This window comes from Rattus rattus, chromosome 6 (assembly GCF_011064425.1).
Source record: "Rattus rattus isolate New Zealand chromosome 6, Rrattus_CSIRO_v1, whole genome shotgun sequence".
Taxonomy (NCBI): Eukaryota; Metazoa; Chordata; class Mammalia; order Rodentia; family Muridae; genus Rattus; species Rattus rattus.
In genome coordinates, this window is record NC_046159.1 from 157,556,142 (window position 1) to 157,569,924 (window position 13,783).

Sequence of the window (13,783 nt, forward strand, 5' to 3'; positions counted from 1 at the left end):
ATGCATGAGATAATGATATCTATAGAAATAGGAAGTCACGGTCAAGACGTTTATCAAGTAAACTGGTGGAGACCACAGGTTACAGTGTTCCTGTAAAGCAGGGGAGATTTTGCCACAGGCTTCAGATGCTATCTGATGGCAATCTGAGCCTTCGGGTTGGAAGGTGGTGCGGCATGCTCAGTCTACATTTTTAAAGGTTTTGGCCATCACAAGGATGTCATGTCAGACATAGGAGTGGGCAATAAATGGCTACTAAGGGGACTAGAAATAATCCGAGATAATTTCTCTCTGCAACATTCTCGGAAGCCATGAAGCTCTAATCAGTGGATTTTCAGCACAGATGTGGCCTTTTCTCTCCCTTTGGGAACTTCAGTTTCTAAAACCATACTAGGAAGATATATTAGCCAAGGTTCTCTAGATGAATAGAACTTATAGAATGAATGAGTGTGTGTGTGTGTGTGTGTGTGTGTGTGTGTGTGTGTGTGTGTGTATTAGGATGGCTATAGTCCAGCAAGTTCAACAGTGGTTGTCTAGCAAAAGGGGAGGTCTAAGAATCTAGTAGTTGCTCAGTCCATGATGCTGGCTTTCTCACTATACACTGAAATTCAGGGAAAGTGGTTCTAATGCCAGTGAAGGAATAGACGCGCCAGCTAAAGAAAGAGTGAAAATCTTTCATGCCTTTTATGTAGGTTGCTTCTTAAAAAACTTTTTATTAATTAATTGTGAATTTCACATCATGCACCCAATCCCACTCATCTCCCTGTCCCTTTGTATCCACTCTATGCTCTTGCCACCTCCCCCCTCAAAATAAAATGAAATGAAATAAAAGTAAAACAAAATACACAAAAGGGTTGGAGAGATAGCTCAATGGTTGAGAGGAGCAACTGCATTCAAATTCCAGAAACCACATGGTGGCTCACAACCATCTGTAAATGAGATCTGATGCCCTCTTCTGGTGTGTCTGAAGTGTACTTATATATAATAAATAAATAAATCTTAAAACAATAAAAGACAAAAAACAAAACCAAAATAAGCAAAAACACACCCCAATGAAAAGAACAAGAACAACAAACCGCCTCATCACCATAAGCTGTGGTATCTACACTTCTTTACTTGCAAATGTTCACTGCAGAAGGCCATTGGCTTCTGCTCCTTCACTACTGGATCCTCACAGGACTCCTCTTGGATGCCTGTTGTTGCCCTGTGTCAGATTCTGTAGCTTTGGATCTGCAGGACCAGTCCCTTCACACACTCTTGCAGTTTACAGACGGAGTGGATGTTGGGCGGGCCAACTCAAAGCCCTGAATCTGGACCTGGGTGGTGGCTGAGTTGGTCAGCCTGCAAACTCTCCTGCACCCACACTACCAGGGCTAGCCATCCAGCACTGCCTTGGCTAGTTCACCCAATGCTGCAGCTAGCAAGGGGCAGGTCCAGCTCCCCTACTTTCATGCCCTCGTGGGTAGCTCACCTGCCCCTCTGCCACCAAGGTCTGCTCTACTATGCTGTCCAGGTGAGGTGCAGGGCCCATCCTCCTGAGTGCAGCTGGTAAGGAGGGCAGGGCTAGCTCTCCCACTCTCATGACCCCTGAGTCAGCTCTCCTACCAGCTGTAGGTGGTGAGGGGCATGACATGGTGTTTGTGTGTGTGGTGTGTGTGTGTGTGTGTGTGTGTGTGTGTGTGTGTGTGTGTGTGTGTGTGTATGTATGTATGTGTGTTGGGGGAACATCTCTTGTGTGCCCACACCACCTCATGGCGGACAAGTGGTAAGGCCAGCTCTCCAAAGCTTGTGCCCCACCAGGGCCAGCTTTACTGTGCTTCCTAGGCATGATTCAGGGCCCACTCTCTGGAGTGCTAATGCCAGCAAGGGGTAGGACCAGCTCTCCCAACCTCCCCAGTCAGTGAGGGTTGGGTTTAGCTCTTCTCAGCTCTTGGACATCAAATGTTCCCACAAGGCAGCCCAGACCAGGGGATGTCCACATGGCCTTTGGTAGTACTATAAGCCATAGACATCAACACAACCCCTGCTGCTACATGGCCTTCGGTGGCCTCTCACACCAGGCTGTTTCTCTCCATCCTCATCTGCTGTTCCACCTCTCTTTATAGTGCTCAAACCATTTTGTCCTGTTTCTCTCCCATCTCTCCACCGTGATCATAGTGGCTCCTCTGGCATTCACACACTCACTCACATCTCATGGCAGATGGGGAGCCTATGGGTGTCTTCCTTATAGGTGTGTCTTACGGTTTCCATGCTGTGAAGAGACACCATGAAAAACATTTGACTGAGGGTGGCTTACAGTTCAGAGGTTCAGTACATTGTCATCATGGTGGAGAGCAAGGTGGATGCAGGCAGACCTGGTGCCAAAATTGAGAGTTCCAAATCTTAATCCTCAGGCAGTCGGAAGAAGACAGAGACATTTGGGCCTGAATTGAGCTTTTGAAACCCCAAAGCTCACTCCAGTGACACACTTCTTCCAACAAGGCCAGACTTCATAACAGTGCCAGCCCCTAAAAGCCTATGGGGCCATTTCACTCAAAGTACCACGGGATGCCAGCTGAAGGTGTGGCCCAGATTAAAAGTGGATCTTCCCACTTCAAAAGATCTGGAATAAAAGTGGGCTTTTCCACTACAAATGATATAATTAGGAAAAAAATTACTCACAGGTGTATCCAGCCCCTTGGGTTTTAGTTCATTCCAGATGTAGTTAAGTTGACAACCAAGAGAAGCCACCACAGAAAATAAACCACACACAGGAACACAAGCAATGTCAACAGTCACCTCAGACTGTCACAGACCACCAAAGCCAAAAAGAAACACACGGCTCTCGTCCACTGTTCATCTTGATGTCTTAAACAGTGTCCAAGAAAACAAACTCCTGTAAAATGACCCATATCTGTCCAGGATAAATGATTTTTCTCTATTTTTGTAGTCACAAAACCGTACCTGTTCCCACCTTACATGTTCCCACCCACAGATGGAAAATAGTCCGGTATATCTGCTCTCTGGTGGCATTTGTACACTCTAGTGATTTGTGGTCCATTTGCAAGAGATGTGCTCCGTGAAGCACACAGGGATAGTTCAGCAGCATCTGACATCTTCCTTTAAAGTCAGTCAGCGTGATGGACACAGCCAAGGGACCGACGGAGCACAGCGGTTATAGCACACTCCTCGGAGAGTCAGTTTACAGGTGGGTGCAGGGACGGAGGGCTGAGAGTGTCATAGAACGTGGACACAAGCAGACACAGATCTTCCCATCGAGGTTTGTATGCCACCTCAGTGAGACTTTCCAGCCCCTTTGCCCAGGCTCTGCTGAGGCTGCAGCCAGCAGCTGGGACTGGTTCTCAGCAATGAGCCAGGACTGTGGGAGGAGTGAGGCTGCTATGCTTTGTGTCCTGAGCCATGGTATTTAGTTCCCAGATATTTCGTCTCATGTTTTTGTCCTATGGTTTGGCTTGTAACTTCAGAGCCAAGAACTGACAAAAAAATATTTGCTCATTTAAAGACATCCCCCTCTTTGGCCAAGAAGGCTCAGATGTTACGACTATGCCATTCTAATCATGTGTCATCAGGACTCAGGGACAGGGCAGAGAGAGAGAGAGAGAGAGAGAGAGAGAGAGAGAGAGAGAGAGAGAGAGAGAGAGAGAGAAATGACATCAAATTGACCTGGAAAGTAAGCAATTGGGAACAATCAGGAAACCCCAAGCTGGAACAGGGAAAGTTTTAGCAATTTAACCCCACTCCCTCCTCTCCCTCCCTCAGCTCACCGATGGGCTGAAGCTCAGGCCTGGAACCTCTGGGAAGACCAGCTCCAGACCTCAGACACCTGGGTTCATCCTGTGTCCTGGAGGCATGAAGCTCCTCCACTCCCTTAGATTAAAAGCCAACTCTAGCTGATTCTGGCCCTCCTTGGTCTGTCTCTGACTTCTTGCCTAATAGATGCTCCTGGGCTAAGCTCTGGGCTGGCTACCTCAGGGGAATGACACATGTGCAGTTCTGGGAGAATTCTTTGAGGTTCCTACAGATACTGTTTGCTCTCACCTGGCCAGGGGTCACTGAGACTGAAAAAAAAATCATATTCTACTTCCTGCCCTGCCTGGTTTGGCCCTTTGATTATTCCACTGGGAGAGACTAAAGATCGGAGAGGAGTATGCTTAGGCATTGTTTAGTGGAATTGAAGCTGATAGGAACTGAGAGTAATCTGAGTCTGGTTAAGTAAATGCAGCCACACTAACCAGTGGACTAAAGATCAAATATGAAGAAGAAGGAAGAGGAGGAAGAGAAAGAGGAGGAGGTGGAGGAGGGAGAGGAAGAAGAGGAAGAAGAGGAGGAGGACATCATCTGGGCACTATAGATGGGAAAATAGCTTGTTGCTGTAAAACTATAAATGATGACACTCGTCCTGGTTCCTGAGAGTTCCCACTCCTGAGGATCTGCTCTAGCTGCTCTAGCTGTTTCTTTGTTACTGTTTTCACACACCATCCCCTTGGTGGTTATTACCATGCCCGAGACTCAGCGTTCTGCGGGCCATGCTGACATGGCCCCACACCATGCTAGCCCCGAGCATTCTATAGACTAGCATGGCTTCCTGTCACAAACTCTGTTCACACTTCCAACACCCAGTGAAATCATTACTCAGCAAACTGGAACCCAACAACTAGATTTATGTGTTAAATGCTCAATGTACAATACATCCACACAACTAACTTACAAACAATTGATAATATATAATTGCCGACTTAGACACACAAAGCCCTGTACACATCCATCCCTTAAGGATATTCGTAACAACCTGTAAAGGTGCAGAGAGGAATCTTAACATCCGCCTCCATGTTCTCTCTGCTGCTTCTCCAGCCTTGCTCCAGTCTCCTCCTCTCTCTAACAGTTTTCACCCGCCCATCCTTCCTTCTCATCCAATGACAGGCCTCGTTCTATCTTGTACCTGCCCTCACCTGTATGACAATAGCTGAAGTGTATCATTAAGTAGCTTGCAATCACTATGGTAAGCTACAAAATGCTTATGTAAGTGCAGGGAATTCTAGAAGAACTTTATTTACCCTCAGGTGTTGCTCAAAAGTGACAGATCTGAGGAAGAGGGGAGAAAGGCACATCCCACTTGTTGCTCCCATCTTTCTTTTCAGGAAGTATACTTCAGAAGCTACTGTGAAGGAGACCTCCCTGACAACCTCACTGCTGTGGTCTCCTTCCTGGAGCATTTATGAGACAACTGTCCAGTTGAAGTGTTTTCCAGCCAGGGAGTTTCAGAATTTGGCTTTGAAGTGCTCATTCCCAAGGCATATGTGAGAACTTTATAGATGGGTTCCAGACAGAGATGGGTTAACCAGTGCTTTTAACTAACCCACCCTGGGTCTGAAGGACCACAGGAAAAAAAATCCTGTCCTATGCCTGATTCACTATCTCTGGCATTAGAGCATCCTGTTTTTCTCCTAGATCATGCACCAAGTTGCCCAGGTTTTTCCTCATCTTCTTAGCCAACTTCCTGCCATTCACTGTGAGCCCCAGGAGCCCACTAAGCCCTCTCCACGGTTGGGCTGAATCTCACTGGATCAGGTGTTTTCATGTTTGTGCTGTGCAGAGCTGAGAGCAGGATCATATGGTATATGAACAAGTCTCTCACCTGAGGCTCAGTGTGCTTTTGCTCTTCTAGAGACTTTGCGATGGGTACTGCAGGGTCTGGTCCTGCCATAACGGCAGACATTAAACCAAGCCAACACACACATGGCTGATGACACCAAATGGATTGCATGTATCCTGGCCATGCCTCTTTGTCTCTTCTGCTAGCAGACTCTCGACCATATATCGCTCTTTCTTTTCTTCTGAGACAAGTTCTTGCTGTGTCTAGCTGGTCTTGAATTTGCTATTTCATCCAAGTCATCCTCCAGGCACAGCCTCTGATTCAAAAGGATTACAAACACACCACCATCTGTGGTTTTTATCATTCATTATACTTTAATGAGAATCACACTATTAGCCTTAACATAAAACCCTTTTTAAAAATCAGAGATGGATGTCAAAGGTATATGTGGAAGTTATAGAGGACACAATTATAATGTGTGCACAAAACTGCTCCATGATTTTCTAAGCCAACTCAAGTTTGGGGTCCATGCATTTCCTCTGACCATTTCTTATTAACCTCAGTCACAAATCACCACTCCAAATTAAAGCTCCTTTCTTCCTGTCTAAGCATCATTGCTTGTATTTTTTGAGGCAGTCTTGATATATAACCCACTCAAGCTTGGAATTTTCAATGCTATATTTGTTAGACTCCAGAGTTACAGGCTATAGACATATACCATCATGCAACATCTTCAGCACTCGTTTGTTCTTAGAAAACTATGAACATTATGATACTGACACTATGCATATATACAATGTTACAAGTGTCAGTATGCTCTCTCCTTAGAACCCAGTGTTTCAGATGATGACCAAGATCTGAGTTCTACAGAAGTCCTTACACCTGATGGCTTATGTCAGTTAGTTAGGACAACCATATCTGGTGACTATCTCTTTGTCTCCCTCCATGTTATTGATGAGCAAACAAGAGGCAATGAACAGATAAGTAGTTGACCACGGTCAGGCACCCACAAGTGAAGCTGGTGTTCAGCCTCCATGCTGCTGAGACGAAGACCTTAACTCATCTGTCCAATGATCAAAATCTTAGTTCACCGAACCTTACTCAGATGTTGCCTGAGTAGAGGGCCCAGGCTCTGCTAAGCAGACATTCTTACCCCAGTCCATCATGGATCCAGAAAGAAGCAGTGGTGACCAATGTCAGAGAAGGTGGGAGTTGTGTGACTGCATGTAAAACCAGTTGTGTATGCAGAACAAGTTGTGTGCTTTGTAGTGGCACTCCTTTATTCTTCCTCATCTTCCCAGACATCCCAGACCGGTAGGTGTAGCTCTCTCATTCCTCTTAAAAAAATAAACTTGTAACTTTTAGAGGTTTCTGATTTATATAAACATTGCAAATACCGAACAGAGTTTCCACTTTCCTCACACCAGGTTCTCTGGCTGTTAACATCCAACCATAGTATATGTGTCACAGTTAATAACCAAATTAGATACACTGTTAGTCTCAGCCACCTCTGCCCTGGGATAGTTTCTCAGACTTCTCTTTTCAATGACCTTGAAATGCTGCCGAGTCCTGTTCTGATATTTTGTAGAAGATGATTTCATGTATACAGTGTCTGTCTCCTTTCCTGCCTCAGCCTTTTACTTAGACTCTATCCAGCTCTGCATGCAGAAATAGGTGGTCATCTGAGAAACATTTTATCCAATATGATAACATAAGGGACTTGGTCTGTTCGCTTGGGTTTCCTCAGCAGCTCAAGTATAGACAGACCTATCACATGGCCAGGGAATTAATGCAAGACATGAAGATAGCTGTATCCCTACAATTTCTGGATGACATAGACTGCCCATTAACCCACCAAGTACAAGGCCAGCTGCACCTGCTTCTGCCCTCAGGGTATTCAGGCACTGATGTGCACTAGGCCAGACTGTAAGGAATGAAACTTAACTTGGGGCGGTGTGTGTGTGTGTGTGTGTGTGTGTGTGTGTGTGTGTGTGTGTGTGTGTTTATCCACAGGACCTCGACTGAAGGCAAGTGTGGGGAGAAACAGCCTTTTCCAGGATGGTTTTCAGTGAAACAGCTCTTCTTTATTGGGAGTGAATAAGGATATGTAAACCTTGGGGGTTGAGTAGGGGTTTTAAGGGTGAGTGTACGTTATTGGCCTGGCTGAGGTTCTGGAAATGCTTCATTTGTATGAAGAGGAATTCCAGGTACTTGCTGGACATGTACTTATAGGGAGAGAGGAAGTTAAATCTGTAATTTGGCCACCAAAGAGTGGCAGAGGTGCAGTTAGACAGACTACATACACCGGGACATGCAGGTCCAGAGCAAGGAGGAACATTCCTACTCCTGCCGGTCTCAGGAGGAGATTTTTGGGGTTTGGACACATCTTGACCTCGCTCTTGCTCCACACTGGTCCCTCAGTTGAGTGACCTTCTAGCCCCATATTTTTGGCATTGGTGCCAAACAAGACAAAACAAAACAAAATCCAACCAAACAAAACATGACTAATGGACTTGAGCCTACATGTGTTGGCCATGAAAATGACCCTCATAGGACTGCAGGGAGTGGCATTATTAGGAGATGTGGCTTTGTTGGAGTGGGTATGGCCTTGTGGGAGTGGGTGTGGACTTATTGGAGGAAATGTGTCACTGGGGTGGGCTTTGAGGTTTCAGGCCTCAAAAGCCAAGCCTCTTTTCCTAGTGCTCACTGGTCCAGATGTCAAATTCTGGGCTCCTTCTCCAGCATATGTCTGACTGCATGATGCCATGCTTCCTGCATTTCGAATAATGGACTAAACCTCTGAACCTGTAAACCAGCCCAGTTGAAAGTTTTCCTTACTAAGAGTTGCTGTGGTCATTGTGTCTCTTTACAGCAATAGAAACCCTAACTAAGACAGTACCTCAGGAAAGTCAATAAGTCTGTTGTCTCCTTTGCTCAAGTGGTCACTTGGTTACTTCCCATCAATGCTGACTCCTTTTGACTTGAGTCAACTGGCTCAGCCTGAGTCCCAATGAAGTGTGTTGCTTGACTATGTGGCTAGACCTCATTGCTATCATTTCTATGACACGTGCTTCTGGTGCCTGTTATCAGTGTTAGAAACAAAGACCTGGGTGCTGAGTCTGCTCATTGTTACTAGCAGACAGGCAGAGAAGCATGTATACCAGTCTGGATGAACTTGTACACTTGTGAAAACCTATAGCTGTTTCTAGAGCAATACATCTGTGCCTGTATCAAGATGGATGTAAGTTCTTATTGAACCCTCTCTGTTAACTCTCTTTTCCTATCTTCAGTGAGCAAGTGTTTGATTTGGGGGAAGCCTGACTCACCTTTTGTTATTTGTTGTGTGTTAGGTATGGTATTTTGGAATTCATCACCTAATCCAGGGTAGTGGATTAGGTGGATTAGTGGATTAGACATACATGGGGTTTCCATCTCTGGCAAAGATGCTCTTGGATACATGTTCTCTAGACTGTTGTGAACCTTTGAATACTGACAAGTTCTTTTTGTGTTCTCCTTGCTTCAATGAAGGAGGAGAGTTTTGAAAATCCTACAACTCTCTATGGAGACCAGGCTTGTCTCAAACTCACAGAGGTCTGCCTGCTTCTGGTTCTCAAGTCCTGGGATTAAAGATACGTGCCAGGTATCTTAAGTGGTAATGTATAGATAATGTCCACAAGCAGTGGCTAAGGGGCTAGCATCATGAGAAGCCAGTTGCCCCCATCCTGATGGACTGGAGGAGTGACGAGAGCCATCCATTCCTCAGATGGCTGATTTTATGTGTAGACTTGACTAAATCCAGGTAGCTGGCCAGACACTACCAAGTGTCATTACTCTTGGCCTGGGAGCAACTGGTGTGGCTACTGGTACCTCTTCCTTGATGCTACAAGGTCACCAATACAGAACCTCAGGGCTGCCATAGATTTGGACATTGAGAGGATCGATCTCCCACCTACAGGAGTCTCTGACTTCTCTGTCAGAAGTGGTCCTACAGGATAGAAGAGGGTTAGATTTACTGTTCCTCAGACTGTGTGCTGCCCTCAATGAAGAATGTTGCTTTTACATAGACCATTCCGGCGTAGTTAAGGATTCCATGACCAAGGTTAGGGAAGGGCTAGCCAAACTCGGAGGGGGCGCGCGCGGGGGCGGGGGGGGGAGATAAAATAAGTACTGTGCAGCTGATGGTTTTATGGCAACAATATGAGTCCCTAAGATCAGGAGAGGAAGAATATGAGCTAGCAAAGCCTTATTACCAAGGAAGAAGAGCTCCGTGATTGGAGCTCACGCAAGAAAAAGGGAATGATAAGATTAAGCAACATTGAGATGGCTCCAGGAAAGGGCGTTAGGGCCCAGGGAAAGTTTCATATCCCTGGACCCAGGATGATTTCCTAGAAACAACTCTGATAAAATACTTCTCAGAAAAACCATAAAATGTACTGGCCGAAGCCCACTTGGACCCTCTGGGGAACGAAGGTACCCTCCCAGGATGATTGCTGTTACTGTAACCTGCCCTCTTAAAAAATGTATAAAAGGTGCTTGTAAGTTAGAGGATAAGCTCTGGTCTCTTGCTTGAGAGATTGCTGAAGGTTGATCCTGGCGCGCCGGAAAAATAAACCTCTTGCTTTTTACATAGATATGAGTCTCGTTGTCTCACTCCAGATCTCCTGGTAGGTAAAAATCCTCTGGGGCTTTATAAGCCCAGATCCCGAGAGCAAGGGTGAACCAAGGCAAAGGAGCCTGCGTGTGGTCCAAGCTTCTGCCAGCAAGGGAGGGCCGGATGCACCTGTGCCTGGATCTCCTCACTTCTCCAAATCCCGTCCGCACCCCGGCTTCCGCCTCTAGACTTCACCCTCTGCCTGGAGCCTCCGGCCTGCCCTTACTCCCAGCCCCGGGTAATGGCCAACAAGGCTAGACCCCAACACTTCAGGCCCAGATCCGAGATTTTCATCCAACCCCAGCACGCGTCAGAGTTCCATTTCAGTCCAGGACCCTAAAAACTCCACCCCCATTCCTCCAGCCACTCCCCTTGACGCCAAGCTACTGTCCGCCCAGCGCCCCAGGCGCAGAGGCGCGCGTCTCTGACGTACGGCGCTCTCAGATTGACGCACAAGTCCCGCCCCGACCTCAAGCCCCGCCCAGGCTGTGGCCATTCCCCGCCTCCCTTATTCTGAACTGCTTCTCTCTGAGCTGAGGCGGCGTTTTCTGAGCCTGCTGCGGTCTAGGTAGTGTTCCGGTCCGGCCACGAGAGACTGTGTAGCCCCGGCGCCGCGGGCAATGGTGCGGCGGAGCGCGCGGACGCGGGCGGCCCTGCGGCGGGCATGAAGGAGGATGGAAGGGCAGGACGAGGTGTCGGCGCGGGAGCAGCACTTCCACAGCCAAGTGCGAGAGTCCACGGTGCGTGGCCGGTCGGTTTCCTGGTGTTGCGCCACGCGCTGGACCCAGGAGCGCAGCGCACACCAGCACGGTCCCATAGCTTCTTCCCGGAGCCCCTCTTTCACGCCGGCCTTTCAGCGCCCCACGGGGTCTGCTGCAGACCCACTCCGACGCCACGCGTCACTTACGTCCTCTGTCACTTGCGACCTGGTCACCTGCTCCCCATCTCCTCACCTATTTCACCTCCTTGCCTGTCGCCCTACTGCCCTCTCATAGGTCTCCCTCGCGCTACCAGCGCTCTCTCCCCTCCTTTCTGTCCTGTCTTTACCTGTATTTCTTCCCTTCACCCTCACTTCCTGTCCCTCTCCCGTCACCTTTATTCCCCTCCCCCATACCTGCGCCCCCCCGCCCCCTGCAACCCACCGCTTCCGCTGAGTCCTATGCCCTTCTCTTTTCCCTGAGCTCCCTCCTATCATCTCTGTCAGCTTCCAGTCACCTGTGCCTACCTCCTGTCACCTGCGCTCAGCTCTCCTCCGATCACTTGCAGCCCTTCCCATTATCCGACATCCCCTTCCTGCCCCCCTCCCCAGTCATCTACACTTAACATTTGCCCATTTCTTCTGTACTCTTCCTACTTGTCCATTCAATTCATTCGTACCTTTATCACCTGCTTCACCATCTTCATCCGAGTTTATTCCACATCTGCTGATTAAGGAAGGGTGTAGGGTGATGGGTGGCTGCCTCTTTTCCTTTACCCTGGCATGGTACCTGGGCTGAGCTGGCTGTGGCTCAGGTGTAGCAGTGCAGGCAGTGCCTGGCTTCCCAAGCTTCCAGCCCTGCAGTGGTTCTGGCCTCTCACCTAGGCAGGACAGAGTTAAAAACTTCCAGAGGAGTGAAGACAGGTCTTTCTTAGGAGGGGCAAGAGCAGGAGCCCACGGTGCTGTGAAGCAGTTGCTCTGGAAAGGATGGACCTGCTTCATCTTGCTGCTTCTAATAGTCCAGGAAGCCAGCTTGGCTCCCTAAAGTCTCCTTTGATGAGTGCCTAAATGGATTAGTTTGTGTCCCCATAACTGCAAAGTATGTCCAAGTTACATATTTGCATTCATCTCTCATCTAGCTCCCTTTTCCCGTTCAGTCATACCCTTGGTTTGAGGTAAACACATTCTGGTTCACAGTAGTCCAATTTGTGCAGTTACTGATTTTGAAAATTGAGAACTGGCTTGCCGAGTCATATTGGAGTAGAAGGAGATGCAAAAATCTGAATTGATAGAGCTCAGAACAGTGCAGTTGGTTAACTTTTATTTTTATTCTTTGAGTATTTCATACAATGTATTTTGAGCACATTCATTCCTCCCCAACTCCTCCCAGACCTCTCCCCATATACTCAACTTCATGACATTAAAAAAAAACCTATTTGAATCAGATATGTGCTGTACTTCCACTCTTGGGTGGTTGGGCATTCCTTGGAGGCTATGGTTGATCTATAAGTAGCATACTCTTAAAGAAAACTGACTCTCTTTTGGCAGCTATCAGTTGTCAATAATTCCTCAGACAGGGGTGGGACTTCATGTCTACTTCCTTTCTCCTTACTGAGATTTTTGTCTGGGTTGAACTTGCCCAGGTTCTGTGTGTATTGTTCCAGCCACCATGTGTGTTGTTCATTTATACAACTGCCCCATCATAGCTGGAAAACACTGGTTTCGTATGGACATCCACTGCTTCTGGCTCTTACAATCTTTCTGCCCCCTTTTCTACAATTATTTTACGTCCTAGGAAGAGGGGAATGATACAGAATTCCTATTTAGGGCTGAACATCCACCTTGAGCAGTTGTGGGTCTCTGTTAGCTGTCATCTACACAGAAAGTATCTCTGGTGAAGATTGAAAGATGCACTAGTCTGGGTTTAGCAGTAAGTCATTAGGAATTAGTGTTTATGGTTTCCAGTTAGCAGTGTAATAGTGTAGGTTCTGTCGTAAGACCTATGGCCTCTTCACCCACTGATTCTTGTCTCCAGTAACAGTGCGAGGTATGAGGTTCATTCTGTGGAGTGGACCTTATAGCCAATCAGAAAATGGTTGGTTCCTCCCACAAATTAGGCCACTAGAAAGGAATTTATAATTTTAAGTATTCCCTAGATGCATTTCCTATAAAACATACTTGACTAATCGTGGTTTCAGATACAGAAATAGAATTTGAGGCCCACCTTTCCTTAACAGTTGTAACTTTTATCCTCTCCAAGAATAACTGCTGCTCTGGCGTCTAAGGTTAAGTTTTGTTTTATTTTAAAATTGTTTTATATGTGTGAATGTTTGTACTTATATCTGTATATCATGTATGTGCATGATACCCATGGAGTCCAGAAGAGGGCATCAGATCTTTGGAACTGGAGTTGAAAGTAGTTGTGGATTGTCATGTGGCTACTGGAAACTGAATCCGGGTCCTCTACCATTGAGCTACAATATCAGTCCAGAGACATGGCGGGTCTACTCATTCCTCTGTGCCTGGTATATCTGGTGGTAGACATCTGTTAGTTTCTGAAAGTTCTCTCAGGGTAGATCTGCTCTGGCACACTCGGGAATCTGAAACATGGCTGTAGGGCAGCATGAGTGTGCCCTTTAAGTACTAGGAGCTGTACCAGTAAGCAGAGGTAGATATTTCACAATTCCTGGCAATGGACTGGAGTGCCTGTTTTGTTCTTGTTTTTAGCATATTTAGGGTGGATGTCTAGTTGCTTCAACAACATACATTATTTTCCTCATTGTATTGCCCTGGTGCTTTGTGAAAGATCAGTTAGCTATATTATATGATTGTATTTCTAGCATTC

The 13,783-nt window shown here is 46.9% G+C and overlaps 1 protein-coding gene across 2 annotated transcripts in view; it reads left to right on the plus strand.

The window, feature by feature from the left end:
* The first annotated feature begins 10,715 nt into the window (after positions 1 to 10,715).
* The window catches only part of Lmbr1 (limb development membrane protein 1), a 128,717-nt gene continuing 125,649 nt past the window's right edge, over positions 10,716 to 13,783 (plus strand). The window contains exon 1 of one of the 2 annotated variants that reach the window (XM_032907191.1): positions 10,716 to 10,981. In XM_032907191.1, the coding sequence (XP_032763082.1) occupies positions 10,916 to 10,981 (66 nt within the window). In that variant the 5' untranslated portion in view covers positions 10,716 to 10,915. The remainder of the gene's footprint in view (positions 10,982 to 13,783) is intronic. The other variant, XM_032907190.1, reaches the window with a different exon arrangement.